Genomic DNA, 19,172 nt, shown 5'->3' with positions numbered 1-19,172 from the left:
AGTGGTTCTTAATTTTGTTTTATTGAAGTATAATTGACACATGTTACATTAGTTTCAAGTCTACACATAGTAATTCAACAAATCTATATGTTATGCTATGCTCACCACAGGTATAGCTACCATTCGTCACCATGCAGTGCTTTACAATACCATTGACTATATTCCCTGTGCTGTGCTCTTTATCCTTGAGACTTATTCATTCCATAAGTGGAAGCCTGTACTTGTTACCCCCTTCACTCATTTTGCCCATTCCCCCTTCACCCTCCCCTCTGGCAACTCTCTCTTTGTTTTCTGTACTCATGGGTTTATTTCTGCTTTTTGTTTGTTTTGTTTTTTTGTTTTTAGATTCTACATATAAGTGAAATCATATGGTATTTGTCCTTTTTTTTTTTTGAATGATTGATTTGGTGGCAGGGAGGGACAGAGGGAGAAGAAGAGAATCCTCAACTAGTCTCCCCAGCGAGCATGGAGCCCCATGGGGGGCTCAGTGTCACGACCCTGAGATCATGACCTGAACCAAAATCAAGAGTCTGATGCTAAACCAACTGAGCCACCCAGGTGCCCCCGTTCTTTTCTGTCTGACTTATTTCACTTAGCATAGTACCTGCTAGGCTCATCCATGTTGTTGCAGATGGCAAGATCTCATCCTTTTTTATGGCCGAGTAATATTCCTCTGTGTGTGTGTGTGTGTGTGTGTGTGTGTGTGTGTACACACATCTCATGTCTTCTGTATCCATTCATCTATTAATGGACACTTTGGTTGCTTCCATATCTTAGCTATTGTAAATAATGCTGCAGTAAACATAGGGGTGCGTGTATTTTTTCAAAAACAGTGTTTTCATTTTTTTGGGGGGTAAATACCCAGTAGTGGAATTACTGAATTGTATGTTATTTCTATTTTTAACTTTTTGAAGAACCTCCGTACTGTTTTCCACAGTGGTTGTACCAATTTGCATTCCCACCAACATATAAGCTTTCCTTTTTTCCATGTCCTTGCCAACACTTGGTGTTTCTTGTCTTCTTGATTGTAGCCATTCTGACAGGTGTGAGGTGATATCTCATTGTGGTTTTGATTTGCATTTTCCTGTTGATGAGTGATGTTGAGCATTTTTTCATGTGTCTATTGGCTGTCTGTATGCCTCCAAAAAAAAAAAAAAGGCTATTTGGGCCTTCTGCCCATGTTTTAATTGGATTATTTGTTTTTTGGTGTTGAATTGTGTAAGTTCTTTATATATTTTGGATATTAACGCCTTATCAGGTATATCATTTGCAAATATCTTCTCCCATTCCGTAGGTTATCTTTTCATTTTGTTGATAGTTTCCTTTGCTGTGCAGAAGCTTTTTTTTTTTTTTTAAGATTTTATTTATTTATTCGACAGAGATAGAGACAGCCAGCGAGAGAGGGAACACAAGCAGGGGGAGTGGGAGAGGAAGAAGCAGGCTCATAGTGGAGGAGCCTGATGTGGGGCTCGATCCCATAACGCCGGGATCACGCCCTGAGCTGAAGGCAGACGCCCAACCGCTGTGCCACCCAGGCGCCCCCTGTGCAGAAGCTTTTTACTTTGGTGTAGTCCCATAGCTTATTTTTGCTTTTGTTGCTTTTGCCTAAGGCCAATATTAAAGAGATCACTGCCTGTGTTTTCTGCTAGGTTTTTTAGGTTTCAGGTCTCACATTTAGGTCTTCAATCCATTTTGAGGTTTTTTTTGTGTACAGTGTCAGAAAGTGGTCCAGTTTTATTCTTTTGCACGTGGCTGTCCAGTTTCCCCAGCACCATTTATTGAAGAGACTATCTTTTGGTCATTGCATATTCTTGCCTCCTTTGTGAAAGCTTAATTGAACATATAAGCATGGTTTTATTTCTGGGCTCTCTATTCTGTTCCATTGATCTATGTGTGTATTTTTGTACCAGTACCATACTGTTTTGATTACTACAGCTTTGTAGTATATCTTGAAATCTGCAATTATGATACCTACAGCTTAGTTTTTCTTTCTCAAGACTGTTTTGGCTATTCGGGGTCTTTTGTGGTTCCGTGTAAATTTCAGTATTATTTGTTCTATTTCTGAAAAATGCTATTGGTGTTTTGATAGGGATTCTTAACTTTATATTTTATTTTAACTTTGATAGTGTTTCTTAACTTTAGTAGGTCATCGTCTCCTTGGAGAATTTTTTTCTCCCAGAAAAATATGTAGAGGACATATATATTCAATTTGAGTACAATTTCAGGGGCATTCTGGAATCCCAATGCCCATCCATGGACCCTAGAGTAAGACCTATACTCTGAATAGAACTGCAGAACTCCCCTCTCTGTTCTTAGTTGTCTTTATATTTGAATCGAGAGACCACTTGTTTGCATCTTGATAAAGAAAAAATGTACCATAAGGAATGCAATAATCTCTCTGGTCTTGATTCATTCAGATTCCAGTGCTGTGGGGGGAAGGTGGCAGCAGCTATGACATAGTTGGTTTTTTCGCTTCAGTCTGTTTACAGAGATGGAGCAACTAGGGTAGCAAAACCAAGCAACATCTGTAATAAAACCAGAGGACAAGGTATCCCCCAAATACCAAATGACCAAATGACCAACAGCTAAAAAGCTTCTGCGGAATCAGAAACTAGAGGAAGATGTGGAAGAACGGCCAAGGGTCTTGTGAAGCCTTGAATGCTAGAAAACCTCAAAATTACCATCAGGAATGCTTGAAGGGCCATTCTGAGGGGAAAGCAGAAGAGGGGACTTCACAGGCTCTAATTTCTGAGTGAGCAGTAGCAGACCATAGGAAAGTCTAATGGCCTCCTGTGAGTTTGAAACTCACAAAGCAAAACACCCTTCTAGAACAAGGCCCTGTACCTTAGAGAAACTAAAGGAGATTGAGTACTTTGTTGAACAGCAGAAAAAGTGAGTTCTAGAACTTTGAAGTTAGAAAGGCTGTCCTGACCACACCTCCCTTCTAAAAATAGAGGAAAACTAATTTCACTTAAAAGTAAGCAGGAGTCAAATCCCATAACAATAATGTCCTTTTAAGTCAATGAGTGTAAGTGTGACCACAAAAAAAGATAAAAACTGTATGTAACCTAATATTTTAAAATGAGCTTGGGAAACATAAGAAAATTATTAGAAGTGAGGAAAGAATGGTATAAATCAGGATCAGAAAAGCTCAAAATTGATCGGCTAAAACAGAAATGGAAAAAATGGAAGGTGAAAAATTCAGGAAAAAGAAGTTTTAAAAATTATTTCAGGAATGAAAACTGAAAGGAACTCAAGAGTGAATAAACACAATGAATAGTCCTTATGTAAAATTTAAAGGACATAGCAAAAGAGATGAAAAGAATTCAAGAGAAAGGAGTAGTTATTGATAGTAAATACAGAAGATGTAATACTATATATGCCTGATAAGCAGCCTCTAGAGAAGAAAGCCAAAGCAATATAATAGAACAAATGTGAAAACTAAAATTTAAGAAAACTTTCTTGAAATAAAATACTAGTGAAATTTTATGGAATGACACACTGCTGTCAGGGAAAATTAGCCCAGAACAGCCTACACTGAGAAATTTTTTAATCTATTGGATTTTATAGGAAAACAAAAATTCTTTGGGCATTTAGCCAAAATGGCTAAGTCTTTTATTAGGGGAAGAAAATCTGATTGTTAACAGATTTATCTGTCTTATGCCAGAAGACAATGGATTTGAACAGCCAGGGATTTTATGTCTAGCCTAACTGACCCCCAGCTATAGGGACCACAAATCCACTGTTGCTGGGTCATGCAGGACTCTGCAGATATTGTTCAAATGAGCCTTTCCTGAGGAACCTATTATGTAGTCAACAGAGTGAGTTTCAGATGACCAAAATAATTGGCAAGACTTCTACCTAACAATAGTTGATAAACATTAAATATATATTTACTTACAGAACTAAGACTGAATGGCAGTTGTAAGGGAGAGAGTGTAACATGCAGCGGCTACTTTCTGACAGTGCAGACTCGGTCTATCAGAAAGTGGAGGCGGTGGGAAGGGTATATGAAAAGTAGAATATCATCTCCTGTTGCCTTATAAATACTAACTGGGAGTAAAAGGATACTGTTTCACATTGGATCCTGAAGGAACCCAGAGAAGGAGATGATCCTAATAGTAATATTGCTTATCATAGGGAACCAGTAGATAGTAACCAAACAGTGGAGACCAAGGGTATTATATAAAGTATTAATATAAACATAACCATGAGAACACAAATGCCAGATTCTTCTCAGTACTGAAAGAGATAGCAAAAGAGAGAGAACAAATAGACCACATGACTACACGGAAAAAGATTATATGCAGTTGTGTGTGTGCATTTATGAGATTCCCTCATAAAGAGAAATAAGAATAGTCTGTATATCATGTTTCCATTTAAGAAGGGAGGAATTGGAGATATACTTACACATACATAAGAATAAATATGATGGGAGAACAAAGGCAAAGAGAAAAAATTAAATTTCCTTACAACCTATAGCCCATTGACAAATCTTTGGGACAGGCAGAGTGACCTTCTCGGAACTCAGCTGCCTCCATGTTAATACTTTGCTCAGGGCAAAAGGTAGCCTTAGCTTTATATTAGCCTGACCTTCAGGATCCTGTAAGTCTCCTTTAACGTATAAAAATTCCTTTGGAAACTTCCTTTTCTCTACCCCTATATCTCTTTATACATTAGCAATCATCCTCCAAGCATGTGGCCCTCTGATAAATGTCTGAAGGGTCTCATGACTAAGGGTTTACGAGACAGTAGTAAGTGACCTTTTCCTCATAACAGCTAGCCCCTGAAGGTCCTGGAAACCTTGCTTCCAAATTCCTTAGAGGAACATGTCTGTGGTCATACCACCCTGAACACACCTGATCTCAAATTCCTTAGGGGCTTACGCTATCCCTAACCTCCTCCCAACTTAAAAGTATATAATCAATCAATCCTTACAACCCCAGTGCAGCTCTTTCTGCCCACGGGTTCTTTTTTTTTTTTTTTAAAGATTTTATTTATTTATTCGACAGAGATAGAGACAGCCAGCGAGAGAGGGAACACAAGCAGGGGGGGTGGGAGAGGAAGAAGCAGGCTCATAGCGGAGGAGCCTGATGCGGGGCTCGATCCCATAACGCCGGGATCACGCCCTGAGCCGAAGGCAGATGCTTAACCGCTGTGCCACCCAGGCGCCCCGACTGCCCACGGGTTCTATCCCCATGATTTAATAAAACCACCTTTTGCACTGAAGACACTTAAACAATTCTTTCTTGACCATTCACTCCGAATCCCAACATTTTTGCATTGAGTACATCCACATACACGTTTATATATGCTTGTGTATATATAGAGATCTATGTATATATGCACACACATGTATGTATGTGGGTGTATATCCTTATACTTAAGACAGCGGTAGGATAAAGTTTTAAAATAATTACCAAAAGAGAGAGTTAGGAAGGAATACAATGCAAAGGACATGGATAGAAGCTAGACTTTTTTACATGTATATATATATTTTATAGATGTAATTTTGGAGACATGTAAATATTTTACATAAAAGAAAATTAAGTTTTAAGGAACAATCCCTAAAAATCAAGTAAAATGTAAAAAAGCAAACCTGTGTTTCTGGATGGTGGCATTGCCATGCAGAAAGAAACTGTTCCAAGTAACTTTAAAACACAGCAGTTTGTACATTTCTGGTGGAATATCCCTTCAGAACAGCAGCAGCAACAGCACACAAACCCTTAAGCTGTTTTCAGCAATCATTTTGTTGAAGCTAGTGTCGTCATTGTCATTTGAGTGAAGTGGAGATAAAGCAGATGAGTAGTTCTGTTGGTGTTTTTTTTATTATTAATTAAATTTAATTAATTAAAATGTATCTTTTAAAAAACACATAACCTATTTTGTAGCCTTGTCCACTGAAAGGCCTAGAAATAATGACTGACCCAGTAGCAGTGAATACCCCTAGTGATCATTCTCTAAATACCATTTCTAAATATTAGTGGTGTTTAGAGACCTGTTGATTCCAAGTCTGAGTCCAGAAATGTATGAGGTGAGCCTGGAGCACGCAGTTCTACCAGAAAGCAAAGCGGCTACTAAAGACATAGAATTTTGTCTGAAGCATTGTAGAGCCAACTTGACTGGGCTCCCACCGGACAAAGATAGGACAGTTTGAACACCAGTAAGGAAAAATGCTGTAATGGCTTGAAAACTTCAAATATGTTAATTCTCTGAGTCATAGGAATGCGTAGAAACAAACAGAAACCTTTAGAGAATACTAGGGAACCAAATCATTATTTTTAAAACTGTTAAATAAGAGGAAATAATCAAGTGTTTTATTTTGCCTTTCACATGTAAGCATTCCTCAGAGTAACCCAGTAGTTGAGGGGAAATTTCTCTTTACAGAGTATTCCTGCTGATAAACAAAGACGGAATGCTACCAACATCCTGCTGAAAGTACAGAGCCCACCTCTGAAATATCCTTGCAAACAAAAAAACAAAACCCTGAATCTGATGAAGCCTCTAGTTCTAACTACTAATTTACAGGAAAGAGAACAGACAAAGGGATATGTTAAATTACACCACGGGGATTTATTCAGCCAAATAACAGACTGTGGGAAACTACAGAACAGATGACTCACTTTTTTTCAACAAATTGCAAAGAAAAAAGTGATGGAGGGGAAATCTATAGATTAAAAAAGATTTACGAAACATATTAACCATTTTCAGTATATAAGTTTTATTTCAATTTTGGTTTAAACAGGGATTAAAAAGAACATTAATGGGACCTTTGAGGAATGGGAATACTACCTTGATATTTAATAGTGTTAAAGAATTATTGAGTGTGTGTGTGTGTGTGTGTGGTGTGTTGAGAAGGGGACAGAGAGGTGGTCTTACTGAATTTTTTTTTTAGAAGAGGAGTCTTTGTTTTTTAAAGATGTTGAATTATTTACAGTTGAAATGATGTGTTGTTTGGGATTTGCTTTAAAAGAATCTAGGATTGTGGGCAGGAGAATGTATGCAGTATTACAGAGGGAACAAAATAAGCCAGGAGAGTTCAGAATTGTTGATTGGTGATAAGTACAGGATTCACTTTTGATTCTTTCTCAACCTTCGTATAACTTTTTCATTTTTACTACGGAAAGAATTACGGTAAAAATCTGGCCATAGTGATGTAGGAAAGACATTAGGGTTCGAAGCCAACGGCGAAGAAAGAATTCTTGAGATGTCTTTGGTGCAAAAAGGTGATTTTATTGAAAGCACAGGGACAGGACCTGTGGGCAGAAAGAGCTGCACCGGGGTCATGAGGAGTGGCCCATTATATACTTTCAAGTTGGGAGGGGGTTAAGAACAGCGTAGTCTCTAAGGAATTTTGGAAGCAAAATTTCCAGGACCCTGAGAGGGCTAGCTATTGTTAGGAAAAAGTCATTTATTACCATCTAATAAAACCTTAGTCATGAGACCCTTCAGATGTATATTGGTGGGCCATGTGGTTGGGGGATGATTGCCAACATCTATCTTGGGGTTTTAGAGATAAAGGAAATTTCTGAAGGAATTTTTATGCTTTAAAGTAGACTTACAGGATCCTGGTGGGGTTGGGGGAGTGTCAGGCTAGCATTGCCTTTTGCCCTTAGCAAAGTATTCACATTGAGGCAGTTGAGTCCCTAGAGGAATGTCACTCTGCCTGTTTCAAGGACTTGTCCGTGGGCTCTAGTAGGTAAGGAAATTTAATAATTTTTATTCTGCCTTTGTTTCCCACATCAATAGCTGCTCCATAAGAATGTCTCAGAACAAAATAAAAACCTCAGTAATACAGCTAACTTATTATTACCCTACAACCAAGTTTATCACCCTTCTTTTTTAAATAAACTTTTTATTTTGTATCAATTTCAGACTGATAGTAAAGTTGTTAAGGTAGTATAAATAGTTCTCGTGTACCCCTCACTCAATTTCTCTCCCTATTAATGTCTTATATAATGGGTAAAAACTAAGAAACTAACATTGATACGTTACTATTGATGAATACCAGACTTTATTTGGGTTTCACCAGTTTTTCCATTGTGGTCCTCTTTTTGTTCTGGGACCTAATCCAGGGTACCACACTGCATTTACTTGACTGTCTTTCTGGTCGTCTTTGGCATGTGACAGTTCTCTTTCTTTGTTTTTCATGACCTTCACGGTCTTGAATACTGGCCAGTAGCTTGTAGAATGTCCCCCAATCTGGGTTTGTCTGATGTTTTTCTTAAGATTAGACTGGGGTTATGGGTTTTGGGGAAGTGCCCTTGTCACATTACATCAGAGGGTACATGTTATCACCATGACATCACTGATGATGTCAACCTTCATTGTCTTCACTGTGAAGTCAATGTTTTTTGCTTTCCCTACTCTGTTCTTTGGAAGCAAGTCACTAAATCTGGCCTACCCTCAAGTAGTGTGTGGGGGCGGGGTAGTGTTAAAGTCTGCTTTCTGAAGGGGGAGTGTGTGTCAGGGGTCCTCAAGACCACATCCAGGGTCAGTGATTGACTAATAGATATTAGCATATGGTCATACTGATTGGTAGGCTTTATTATAGCAGAAGGATACGGAGCAAAATCAGCAAAGGGAACAGGTGCACGACGAAGATTTTGGAGGAAACCAGGCTGAAGCTTCCAAGAATCTTTAGTGGAGTCACACAGGATGTACAACATTTCCCTAGCAATGAGCTGTTAAAACACAGGTGAAATGCCTGCTGGAGAAGCTCACCTGAGTCTAGGAGTTCAGGGATTTTTATTGGCAGTTGGTCAGGTAGGCAGTCTGTGCCTGGCGTGTATCAAAATTCCAGACTCCCAGAAGAAAAGATGTGTCTTATCATTTATAGAAAGTTTTATACCAGTGTAGGGAACTATTTACTGGGCAAGTTCCCAGCCCCTGGCCAAAGGCCAACCTTGCAAGCAGGCCTTTCTCAGGAGAGTAGTCAGTGTAAACTCTTGTCTGTATAGGGAGGTATCTACATGTTGTTACCTTTACTGCACATTTTTGAGAAAATGGAATTAGATTTAAAAACAGCATAATAATGGGAGTTATTATTATGTGTTTGATGTAACAACAACAAAATTAAAATTAGATCAAGGGTGTCTAATTTCCTTGCTGTACAGAATGAAATATGTGGCAATCTAGGCCTCTTTTTCTTCGTTTAGTGTTTCTCATGCACACTTAAACATTGCTATAAAAATATTACTCATATTGCAACTTTTGAAGCATTTCATAATAAAAAAAATGCCTCCAGGTTGTGACCTCATTTATTGCCAAATAATTGGAAGAAAGCTGTGTAAATTTCATTAATAAGTAATAACATAACAACCGAAACCTGGCTGGAAATCCCAGAAAGTAATTACTGAGATTTAAGACACAGTATGTATTAGTAATTCACTTTCTTTTAATAGGAAAAACGTGGTCTTCGAGAAATGCGAGTTCTTGAAAATTTGAAGAATATGATCCACGAAACAAATGAACATACTCTTCCCAAATGTAGAGAAATCGTGCAGGACAACTTAAACCAAGTTCTCCAGAGATGTAAGCCAGCGTTGGTTTTTATATATACGTATCTGTATATATATATATTGTTTTATTTCAGACGAGATCAGGCGCGTTCAGGGTGGTATGGCCATAGACTTGTTTTATTTCAAATGAATGCTATTCCAAAATGTATTTCCTTCGGTATTTTGCTAGTAGGTGGAGAGAGAATTCTTAACTGAAACATATAAATTGGAAGCCCCGCCACAGAGAACATTGACTGTTTCGTGATTAATGTACGTCGCCGTTGATGGTGAGAGCATTAATCTCCAAAGTGAGCTGTGTGCATCTGGGGAGCACAAGACAATCAGTCCTTTTAGGATGTGAGAAAATTGCAGCAGTTTTTACCTTTTTTGTTTTTTTAATTATCCATAAGAAGAAGTTTGTTAACTAGGAGTTAGGATACGAAATGAAGCTTCTTTTTCAAACAGGATACTAGAGTTTTTAAGTGTTTTAAAAAATAATCCTGTCATAAATGTTTGTATCTTATAACTTTTTTCATTAAGCAAAATATTGTAATGTGGAGAGATAGTCAAAAAGAATCCTTATTAAACATATCAAATAATAATATAAAATAAAAGGAGTTTTATTAATAACTGGTTTTACTCAAGGCTTTTCCTTAGATCTATATTGACAGTTTTCAGCTTATCCAAAGATAGATAATGCTGGTAACTGAAAAAATATCTTTCGGGGGAAAAAAAAGAAAACAAAACTAGCCGGTAATATAATGATCTGTGAAGGAAAGCAGCCTGGAGATTTGGTTAATAACTGAATTAAGCAAGTCTTTGTATTCAAGTCCAAGTTAGTCTTGTGTCCTCTAATACCTTTAGGAGCTTGGAGAGAATGCATGCCCCAAGATTATGTTTGTTTCTTTGAGTGGAATAGTTTTAGAAAGTCTAAAATTGACTGTAGGCTTTTGCATTTTACTACAGATGTCCCTTGTTTGTTTGTACCATCACTTCCTTAACCCTGACAAACATTCTAGATGTCATACGAAAAGTAAAACTTGAATTATTATTAGTGAGAATACTTATGAATGCATTTGAGATGTACCTATAACTTTCCTTTTCGACACTTTGAGTATATAAAAATAAATTGGTAAAACTTGGTTATTTTGACTGACTTCATTCTTGGGCTAATGTTACTTCTCATTTGAGGACTGGCCTCTTAAAAGTGGAGTCTTCACAATGAAATAGAAAAGTATTACTGCTAAAATGGGATTCAGACTATACATGTATCCTGAAAGGAAGAATTGAAACACAGAAAAATACAAAATTGATAGTTAAGGTTTAAGATGTCTGGACTGCCCTGCATGTAATTAGCTCCATGAACCTAAGAAACAGCTTTTGGAAGTGTTTTCCTGCCAGAAGCAGGAAAGGCTTCTTCAGTAGGCTTCTGCCCAGGTATTTTCTGCTAAGTATTATGAGCATGGGTAGAATGGAGATGATTATCTGCTTTAGTTTTAAAGATTTGCCTGGGCCCAACTGTCGTTCCTGGGGAATTTCACATTTAAAAATCTGCCATTTTAAGTCAGAGTGCTGGCTTGTTTATTTTCAATGCTAATTGATCAGGAAGTTGTACAAAATCATGCAAGCAAGTTTATAGGGAAGATACTGGAATATATTCTGACCCAAGCATTTTACAAGCCTAGGGATGAGTTGGGTTTTGTTTTGTGCCTCTTAGCACCATGGCCACATTTATCTCTTCCTGTGCACGGTGGAGAGCTGTATGCTCAGAACTCTGCAGGTGTGGCCTTAAGCTGGTGGTCCCACATGTTGCACAGAACTAAGTAACTGTGGAGCAGTAAGGTGCAGACATCTTGAATTACTGGAATGTAGAACTATGACGGAATCCTCAGCTTGGAACTATTTCCTCTTTGGGCTGGGTAGCCACCCACCTTGCAGAGTGTCTCCGGATTTGGTGACCAGAAGCTTTAGAACAAAATCTGACCGGGGGCTTCTTAAAAATCTCAAAAAGTAAATGAGAGCTCTAGGAGGATATGGAAAAAACAGCCCATAAACTCATCAAGATTCAGCCTTTATTTACTTTCATCCTGAAAACAATAATAGTGTCTGTGCCCTGCTTATGAATTATTTCACAGACTCATGGGCTTCACCAACTTTGTTGTCTGGAGATCTTGCTGTAGTATTGAGGACCACGACCTTGATTTGCGAGTAAGAGGGGCAGAGCCTCTCTGGGTTATTCCTTACTTGCATTAACTAGCATGTTCATAGGAAAATAGTGTTTTCTCCTTTCCTGCCTCACTCACTTTTTTTGAGAACATAACTTTATTTTTTTTTTTATTACTTAAACAGAAGGATATATGTTTAAGTAATAAGAAAGAAAAGAAAGCAATACATCACCTTAGTAACCACCTGAAGATAACCATTGCTTTTTAACTTCGGGGAACATCATTTCAGACATTTCTGTGTATCTCCAAATAGAAGAATGGACAGAGAAATGATGGCTGAATGAATAACTGGGAAGGTACGAGGGGGACAGAGAGTGTTTGATAAGAATGGGGTCATATACTTTTTAAGCTTAGGTATTGATTTTAAATTTTATTTGAATTTAACAGAACAAACACTTAAAACTGAAGGGAATACCTTAAAATAAATGCTTCTTTACTATAAAAGATAATAGGAACTGAAAGATCATTCAAAGAAAAATAGAAAAACAAAAAAATTATAAAAAACATTCAGAAGTTGAAGTCATGTTGTTATCATTTCTGCATTAATTAATACCTTCAGAGTTGGATGCAACTCTCCCCTCCTGCATCTCTTCCCCAGCCTCTCACTTGAAAATTTTACTTTATCAAGGTTTGCAGTATTTGCTTTCTGTCCTACAGTTCTAATGCTGCCAATTGTTTATTTAGTCTTAGACTATTCAGTTCCTTCTGATTTATTTATTAGATCTATAATGATATTGTCATAGTTCTTAGTTTGTTTCCTTAGTGCTGCAGTTTCATTTTTCATTTCATGCAATGTGTTTGCTCTCTTTTAATAAGTTCATATTGTTATTTTGTATGACAAAATACCTATGGAAAATTGTATTAGGTTTTCTTTCAGAATAGGCGCTTTGTCTGTCTTATCTGTCTCTCACATGTTATGTGCTTTCTCCACCCCCCAAATCTGTTTCTGTACAAATTTAAACATATTAGAGTTCTAAGAATTTTGTCAACTCGTTTTCTTTTTCTAACTTTTGGGGGATGAAATAATTACAGTGGGGTTAGGAGTCTCGGTTCTTGGCTGCCAGATTTCAACGTTCATAATACACAACTGTAATTCATCCTTGCTCAGTAAATGATGGAATTTATTACCTTTTGTTTTTCTTAACTTTTTATTTTGTGAGTTATTAGGGGACTAAGTTTGCCTGGTTTTGCTTCCCTCTGTCTCTAGAAATCTTTAGGAATTCAACAATTTAAAATACTAACCAACTTTTTATGGCACTTTACAGTTAGAATTTTCACCAGTATTTTCTTCTTCACTACTGCCTCTTCCTCTCCCTCCTCCTCCCTTTTCCATGCTCCCTCTGCTCCTTCCCTCACATGGATCTTATTAACAGATTTTCTTGACTCCACTTTGAGACTGTGACCAGAGTCTGACCACCTTCACCACGCCCCTAACTGCCACCACCCTGGTCTAAGCCACAATGACCTCTCACCTAAATTGTTCTAGTAGCCCTAACATAACTCATATCTTTCCTCCCTGTAGTTTGTTCTCCACATAGAAGCCTGAATGAGCTTTTTGGAAATGTGACTTGGCTCTTGTCATTACCATATTGGGATCTCCTCGTCTTGCTTAGAGAAAAGCCAAAATCCTCACAGTGGCCTGGACATTCCTACATGATGGCCCCCACTCTGACTTTTATTTTCTTTTCCCGCATTTCATTCTAGCTACTCTGGCCTCCTTATTCTTCTTCTAGTATGTGCCAAACGTGCACTTCAGGGTTCCCTCTGGAACACTCTTTTGTCAGGTTTTTGTACATTCTCATTTCCTATAGATCTCTGCTCAAGTGTCCACAGTGAGACCCTCCTAGCTACTCTGTAATAATCACCGCCCCTCACTCTGGCATTCTCTGGCCTCTTTACCTTGCTTTGTTTTTTTCCGGAATATCCACCACCATCTGACATGCTCAATATTTATCTATATGTTGTCTGTCTCCCCAGCTAAAACATAAGTTCCATGAGCTCGGGGACTCTGATTGTTCTCTGCAGTACCCCTGACACCTAAAACAGTGAAACCTCGTAGTCACAAAGTAATTATGTGTTCGTTGAAATGAATGAATGAGAATTCAGCCAACGTCTTCTGCTACCGAACCAATATTATTTGCTTATGTGTGTATTTGAGGTTTACATGTACACACCATGATAGAATGTATTGCTTCTCTTGTGTGAGGACAGTCAGGATGTTGTCAGCTGTCGTCTGTGGCACAATTTCTGTATGTGGAGCTAATTTCAAAAAATCTTTTGGTCGAGAGAAAATATTTTGACAGATTCTTGATGCTTTAAAATCAGTGCAGTCTCCTAAAACACTGAGACAACAGGGGAATTGGCTTCGTACTAAATTAGGTGTAACCAGTAAGTGATGTGGAAGTGGTGGGAAGGTTTGCATAATGGGCCTTTTCCCCTTGGGGGTCTCTAATCATGAAGAAGGAATGTTTGGTATAGTCACATGATTTTCCTTGTATCTTAGAAAAGCAGATTTCATGAAATTTAGAAAGTAAGCCTTTATTCTTGTGTGGCTAAAGAATTAAAAAATCGGTTACTTCTAAGGGACTGAAATTTCTAAAAATGGTCATTCTGTCTGAGCACAAAGACAATCCCTACAAGGAACAAAAGTTTGCCCCTGTCAGATGTGTTCTAATTAAAATTTTAAAGGACATAACAAATGACAAAATAATGTCATAGTCTATAACTCTTCTTTTAGATTAAGCCCAGAATGATTTGAAAATGAAGAAGCACCCAAAGACCACAAAATGGATTTTTTAAAAGTTAGGTTTGGAGTCAGGGGGAAAAAATCCAATCAGGAAATGATAGAACCACTGCTTGGGAAAAATGATGTAATATTAATATGCCACAGAAAGAAGGCAGATCTAATCAGCTCCCATTTTGTTTTGTTTTCATCTTTTCTGTTAGAACAAACAATGATTGGGAACATAATTTTCAGCCCTAAAATATTATCTTTGATACAACTAAAATAAATGGTTACTGATAAAAACATTACTTTTGAAAAGCAGAATCCTACTCTTTTACCATATTCTCACAGGGAGGGACCTAACATTTTTCTGAAAGGGAAATCACAGTCCCTGCCCTGTTATGGAACTTGTGAGCTATTTGGGGCTGGGTTTGGGTAGGATAGGAAAGCAGAACTGTGAAACACTAGGCAAACCTCTGTTTAAGCAGTTGCAAGATAAAGTGGTGAGATACACACCTACCTGATAAAGGAATTTCAAATAAGAGAAAATCCTTATAGAGAAAGGATTAATCTGGGAGGGCTTCATTATGAAGGCAGTCAACCTTGAACTGTTCTTCGAAGACAAGTAAAACATTTTCATTAGAAGAAAGGAAATAAGGGAAGCACTTTCAGTAGGGATAGTACAGTAAGAAGAATAATAGTAATAATAACACTCCTTGACTGCTTACACTGTGTGAAGAATTGTTCTCAGTGGCATTAATATTGCATTTATTTGTAAGCGTAGTAGCTACTGTCGTATCTTATTTGATGTCAATTCTGAAGTCCTCTTATTAGTTGTTCAGGTCATTTTACAGGTGGGGAACTAAGGTGCTAAGGCATTAGGAACAGCAGCAGCACAGTGCCTGGCACCTAGTAAATGCTCATTCAGTATTAGACAAGTGAATGAATGAGTAAGCAAACATGCCAAGTTACGCAACTAAGTGCTCAACTCTGGACTTGACTATGGCTCACTGTTAACCTTCATGCGAAACAATGAAATAAGTGAAAACATTTGTGTACAGAAATATGATGGATCCAGTAAATGAAGAGCTCTGGAACACTGAAGGATGAAGACCAGTTTCATTGATGAGATCAGAAGAGGAGTCAAGTGTTGAGGGTGTGAGCCAAGTCCTTGGAGGCAGGGGTCTGATTTTAAATCCTGCTTTCTGTACTTACTAGTCGTATTATCTCCTCTTTGTATCCCAGTTTTTTATAGATGCCAAAAATCTATAAAATGGGACAGTGATCCTCTAATAGGAAAGTGGGATTAAGAGGAATAATACATGGGAAGTACTTTGCACGGGTCTGGGCACATAGTAATAATAAATAACTCTAGTAATTATTACTAGTAGTTGTGGTTCATTAGAAAGGGAAATCACTCAATGAAAAACAGTCCAGAGAAATTTGAATCTGGCAGTGGCAGCCAGGATGAATTAGCAGATAAGAGAGAAGAAGCAAGAATAGAAAGTTGTGGAAGCATTGTAGGTATCAAGTACTGCCTGCAAGAGAGAAGTTCGTATGAATGAGAAAAGGAGGGGAGGAGGGGCGAACGAATCAAAGAGGCGCTGTAAAGACATAATCAGAATGTAATGATAAATTTATCAGGCATTTTGTATCTTTTTAGGAATTCTGAAGTAATTGTTGACAACTTGTCCTTGGAATTAGTACTTACAATGCCCTTGGCTTGTACCTCAAGGCTCAAGAATGATGGTGGTTCTCATTACGGCATCCTGAGTATACTGGCAAAACTTCTTTTTTCCCTTCTAGCCACCTCACCATGACCAAAATAGTAACAGTTCTTTTGCATAGTTTCTTGAGATCTAAAACAATCCACGTTTTGAATTTTTGTTTTGTTTTGTTCGTTTTTTTTTCAGGTAAGTCTTGAACAAGGGCTGAGGACTGAAACCCATTGTCTGTTTTCTTTCAGTGCAAGCAGCTTCTGACTCAGTCTGTAGACTCCAGCAGAGGGAGCAGGAACGAAAGAAGGTAAAAAGATCATTTGGCTAATGGGGCCTATAACTCTTATTATTATCATCATATTGTTAGCAGTTGCTTTTGATTAAAAAAAAATCTCTGAACTTGTTTTCTTTATGCAGTGATTTAAAAAGATTTAAAAATGGCTGATTCATTGACGATATGTTAAGGAAGTATGAGCACATGATTACCCCATCTGTATTTTTATAATTCAAATTGCAGACCTTTTTTTTTTCTTTTTCAACATTTCCATCTTTTCCCTGAAAGTGGTATTTGTCTGATTCAGAACAGAGAATAAGACTTTTACAGGCAACAAAAAATACCCACCACATTGGAAATATAAATCTTTTCTTTGAGCTTGAAGCATTGATGAGTATGTTATGTATATTTCTTCTAGAAAAGGAAGCATTTATTCCTGTGGGTGAGTTATTTAATGAATAGCCCTACGAGTATGTGAATCACTTGCTGGATAGTGGTTTGCTTATTGAAAGTATATCTTAAGTAAATTCAGAGGTGGAAAAAAAGCATAAGAATTTAAGTTCCTGTGATAATTTGTGGTTTTCACTTATAATTTCCATAATGTATTTTTATAACTTAATCGTTGTTCTAAACTAATAAAGGTACACTTTTTAAGAAATGTTGAAAATACTAAGTCACTCTGAATATAATGGCTTTTAGGTGTCAACAAGTGTTACTATCTGTGTTTCTCTGGAATGTGTTGTGGTTAATCCACAAAGATAGTTCAGATCTGCACCGTATAAAAATATAGTGGGATAAACCTTGCCAGGGTTTATGTTTCTACACCCTCTGTTCAACTCTAAATACTGATACAAAGTTTAAAAATTCAGTAATTTGGTGAATTGGGCCTTAGTGAAAGGACTTGACGTTTCAGGTAGAAGTAGGGTCCTAGCAGGCTGGGTCAGGAAGCAGGGCCCCTGCGCGTGTTGATAAGATGGCAAAACAAAGCCATGGCTGGGAAGTCTGTCAGGCTGTAGTGCTTGCACAGTGTCCAGAGAGCTTTGTAAATAGGCAGGCACAGGAGCTCACATGGGCCACGCCAGGCTGGACAGCAGATATTTTTTAGTTCTCTACTTAGCAGGGTGCCACTGGGAATGAGATTTTAGTTTAAGACAATTCATACACTCAAGAACTAACAGTCCAGTAGACGAGTCCCAAACCATTAACACTGATATCATGTAGGATAAAGAGCTGTGGTCAAGTTATAAAGACCTTTATAGGATCTTGGCAAAAGGAGTAATGTGTTAGGAAGATGGTGGCATTCAAGCCCAGCCTTGATCAGTGAGTAGGGATGGTAAGAGATATTGTAGGGTGAGGGATAGGGTGTAAGCAAAGACAAAAGACGTGAGAAGTCAGTAGTCTCATGCAGCTGCTACGTAGAGTATCTGAAAGGATATTTCTGGAGATGATTGTGGAGAATCTTGAATGCTATATTAAACAATTTGTGGTTGGGGGCACCAGGAGCATTTCTGGTTTTGAGAAACAGAAACGCTATTTGATAGAACACTGGCTGTACTGGCTGTTACTGTAAATAAGCAATTCTCTTGGTTTTCAGAATAAAAATTAAAGAAGTGTTCTGTGTAGCATGTTACTATGTGATTTAAGCAGATTCACGTGAATATGCACTCACACGTGATTGGTCTTTCTTCCTAAGACATTGTCAGAACAGTTATGGTTGTGATAAAATGTCAATTCTTGTCACTCTTGGAGCAGAACTAACAACCTAAAATTAAATTGTAATTGGAATGGTTCCTCTTGTCACTTAGAACTTTTTCACATTTGGTGTATTAACTGCATATAAGTAGGAAAATGACCGGCTTAGGTGAAAAAATACCTGGAGCCTTCTACTTCTGGTAGTTCCCTTTGTTGGCTTGCTGTACGCCTTACACAAGCCCTTGAGCGTTAAGCTCCTCATCTGCAAAATAAATACCAGTTATACTTAGCTGGTAGATTGATTTTTCTACTTACCAGGTAAATTGTATTCTATCATCTATGTGAAACAGCTTTGCAAATTGTATCCCACTCCAAGTGGAAGGCCCCATTTTCCCCTGCCAGCTCGATTATTGTTTAAGCTGCAGGCAGTCACTGTGTGGGGTAAGAGCCATGTTGTGGTCTCCTAGAGTTGCTGAAGCACTTGAGAATCCCACCCATTCACGATTTCCTAAATTAAAAGATACTAAGATACTCTACCATGGTTTGAATAAAAGTGGCCTCAAGAAATAATAAAGTCCTTGGGTTATGTTAGTCTTAAATATATTTCTTATAGGTATTATGTCAGAGAATGTTACTGAACTATTTTTTAATGTGGAACACACATAAAATTAGTATTTTAGAATGTACTGAAATGTGTTTCACTAAGAATTAGTATGGCATTTTTGAAGCCTACATGTATAAGAATCCACTCTGATTATTTTCTTTTCTCAAGATAGTTTAATAAAATTCACCAGCTGAATGTTATACAAAGATACATTTCTCAGACAGTACTCAGAAAAAAGTAAAAATTCTTTATATTCTGCAGGTCAATAAACCTTTAGCCTTTGTTTCTTTTTTAGTGCTTGTCTAGTTAACAGAACATTTGAAATATGCATCTTTAAGGGCCTTTTTTATACTGCTGTATCAGATTTTTGCCAAAACTGACATGGCAGAGGTTCCAGATTACATATATATAAAAGGTATAGACATAAAGTTTAG

The 19,172-nt window shown here is 37.6% G+C and overlaps 1 protein-coding gene across 1 annotated transcript in view; it reads left to right on the top strand.

Moving 5' to 3' along the window:
* The window catches only part of BLOC1S5 (biogenesis of lysosomal organelles complex 1 subunit 5), a 44,250-nt gene that overhangs the window by 12,712 nt on the left and 12,366 nt on the right, over positions 1-19,172 (top strand). Inside the window, exons 3-4 of the mRNA XM_026511457.4 lie at positions 9,405-9,534; positions 16,417-16,475. Of these exons, the coding sequence (XP_026367242.1) occupies positions 9,405-9,534; positions 16,417-16,475 (189 nt within the window). The remainder of the gene's footprint in view (positions 1-9,404; positions 9,535-16,416; positions 16,476-19,172) is intronic.

This window comes from Ursus arctos, unplaced genomic scaffold (genome assembly GCF_023065955.2).
Source record: "Ursus arctos isolate Adak ecotype North America unplaced genomic scaffold, UrsArc2.0 scaffold_31, whole genome shotgun sequence".
NCBI lineage: Eukaryota > Metazoa > Chordata > Mammalia > Carnivora > Ursidae > Ursus > Ursus arctos.
The sequence above is the reverse complement of the archived record's forward strand: the minus strand, read 5'-3'. Positions and strand labels throughout refer to the sequence as shown.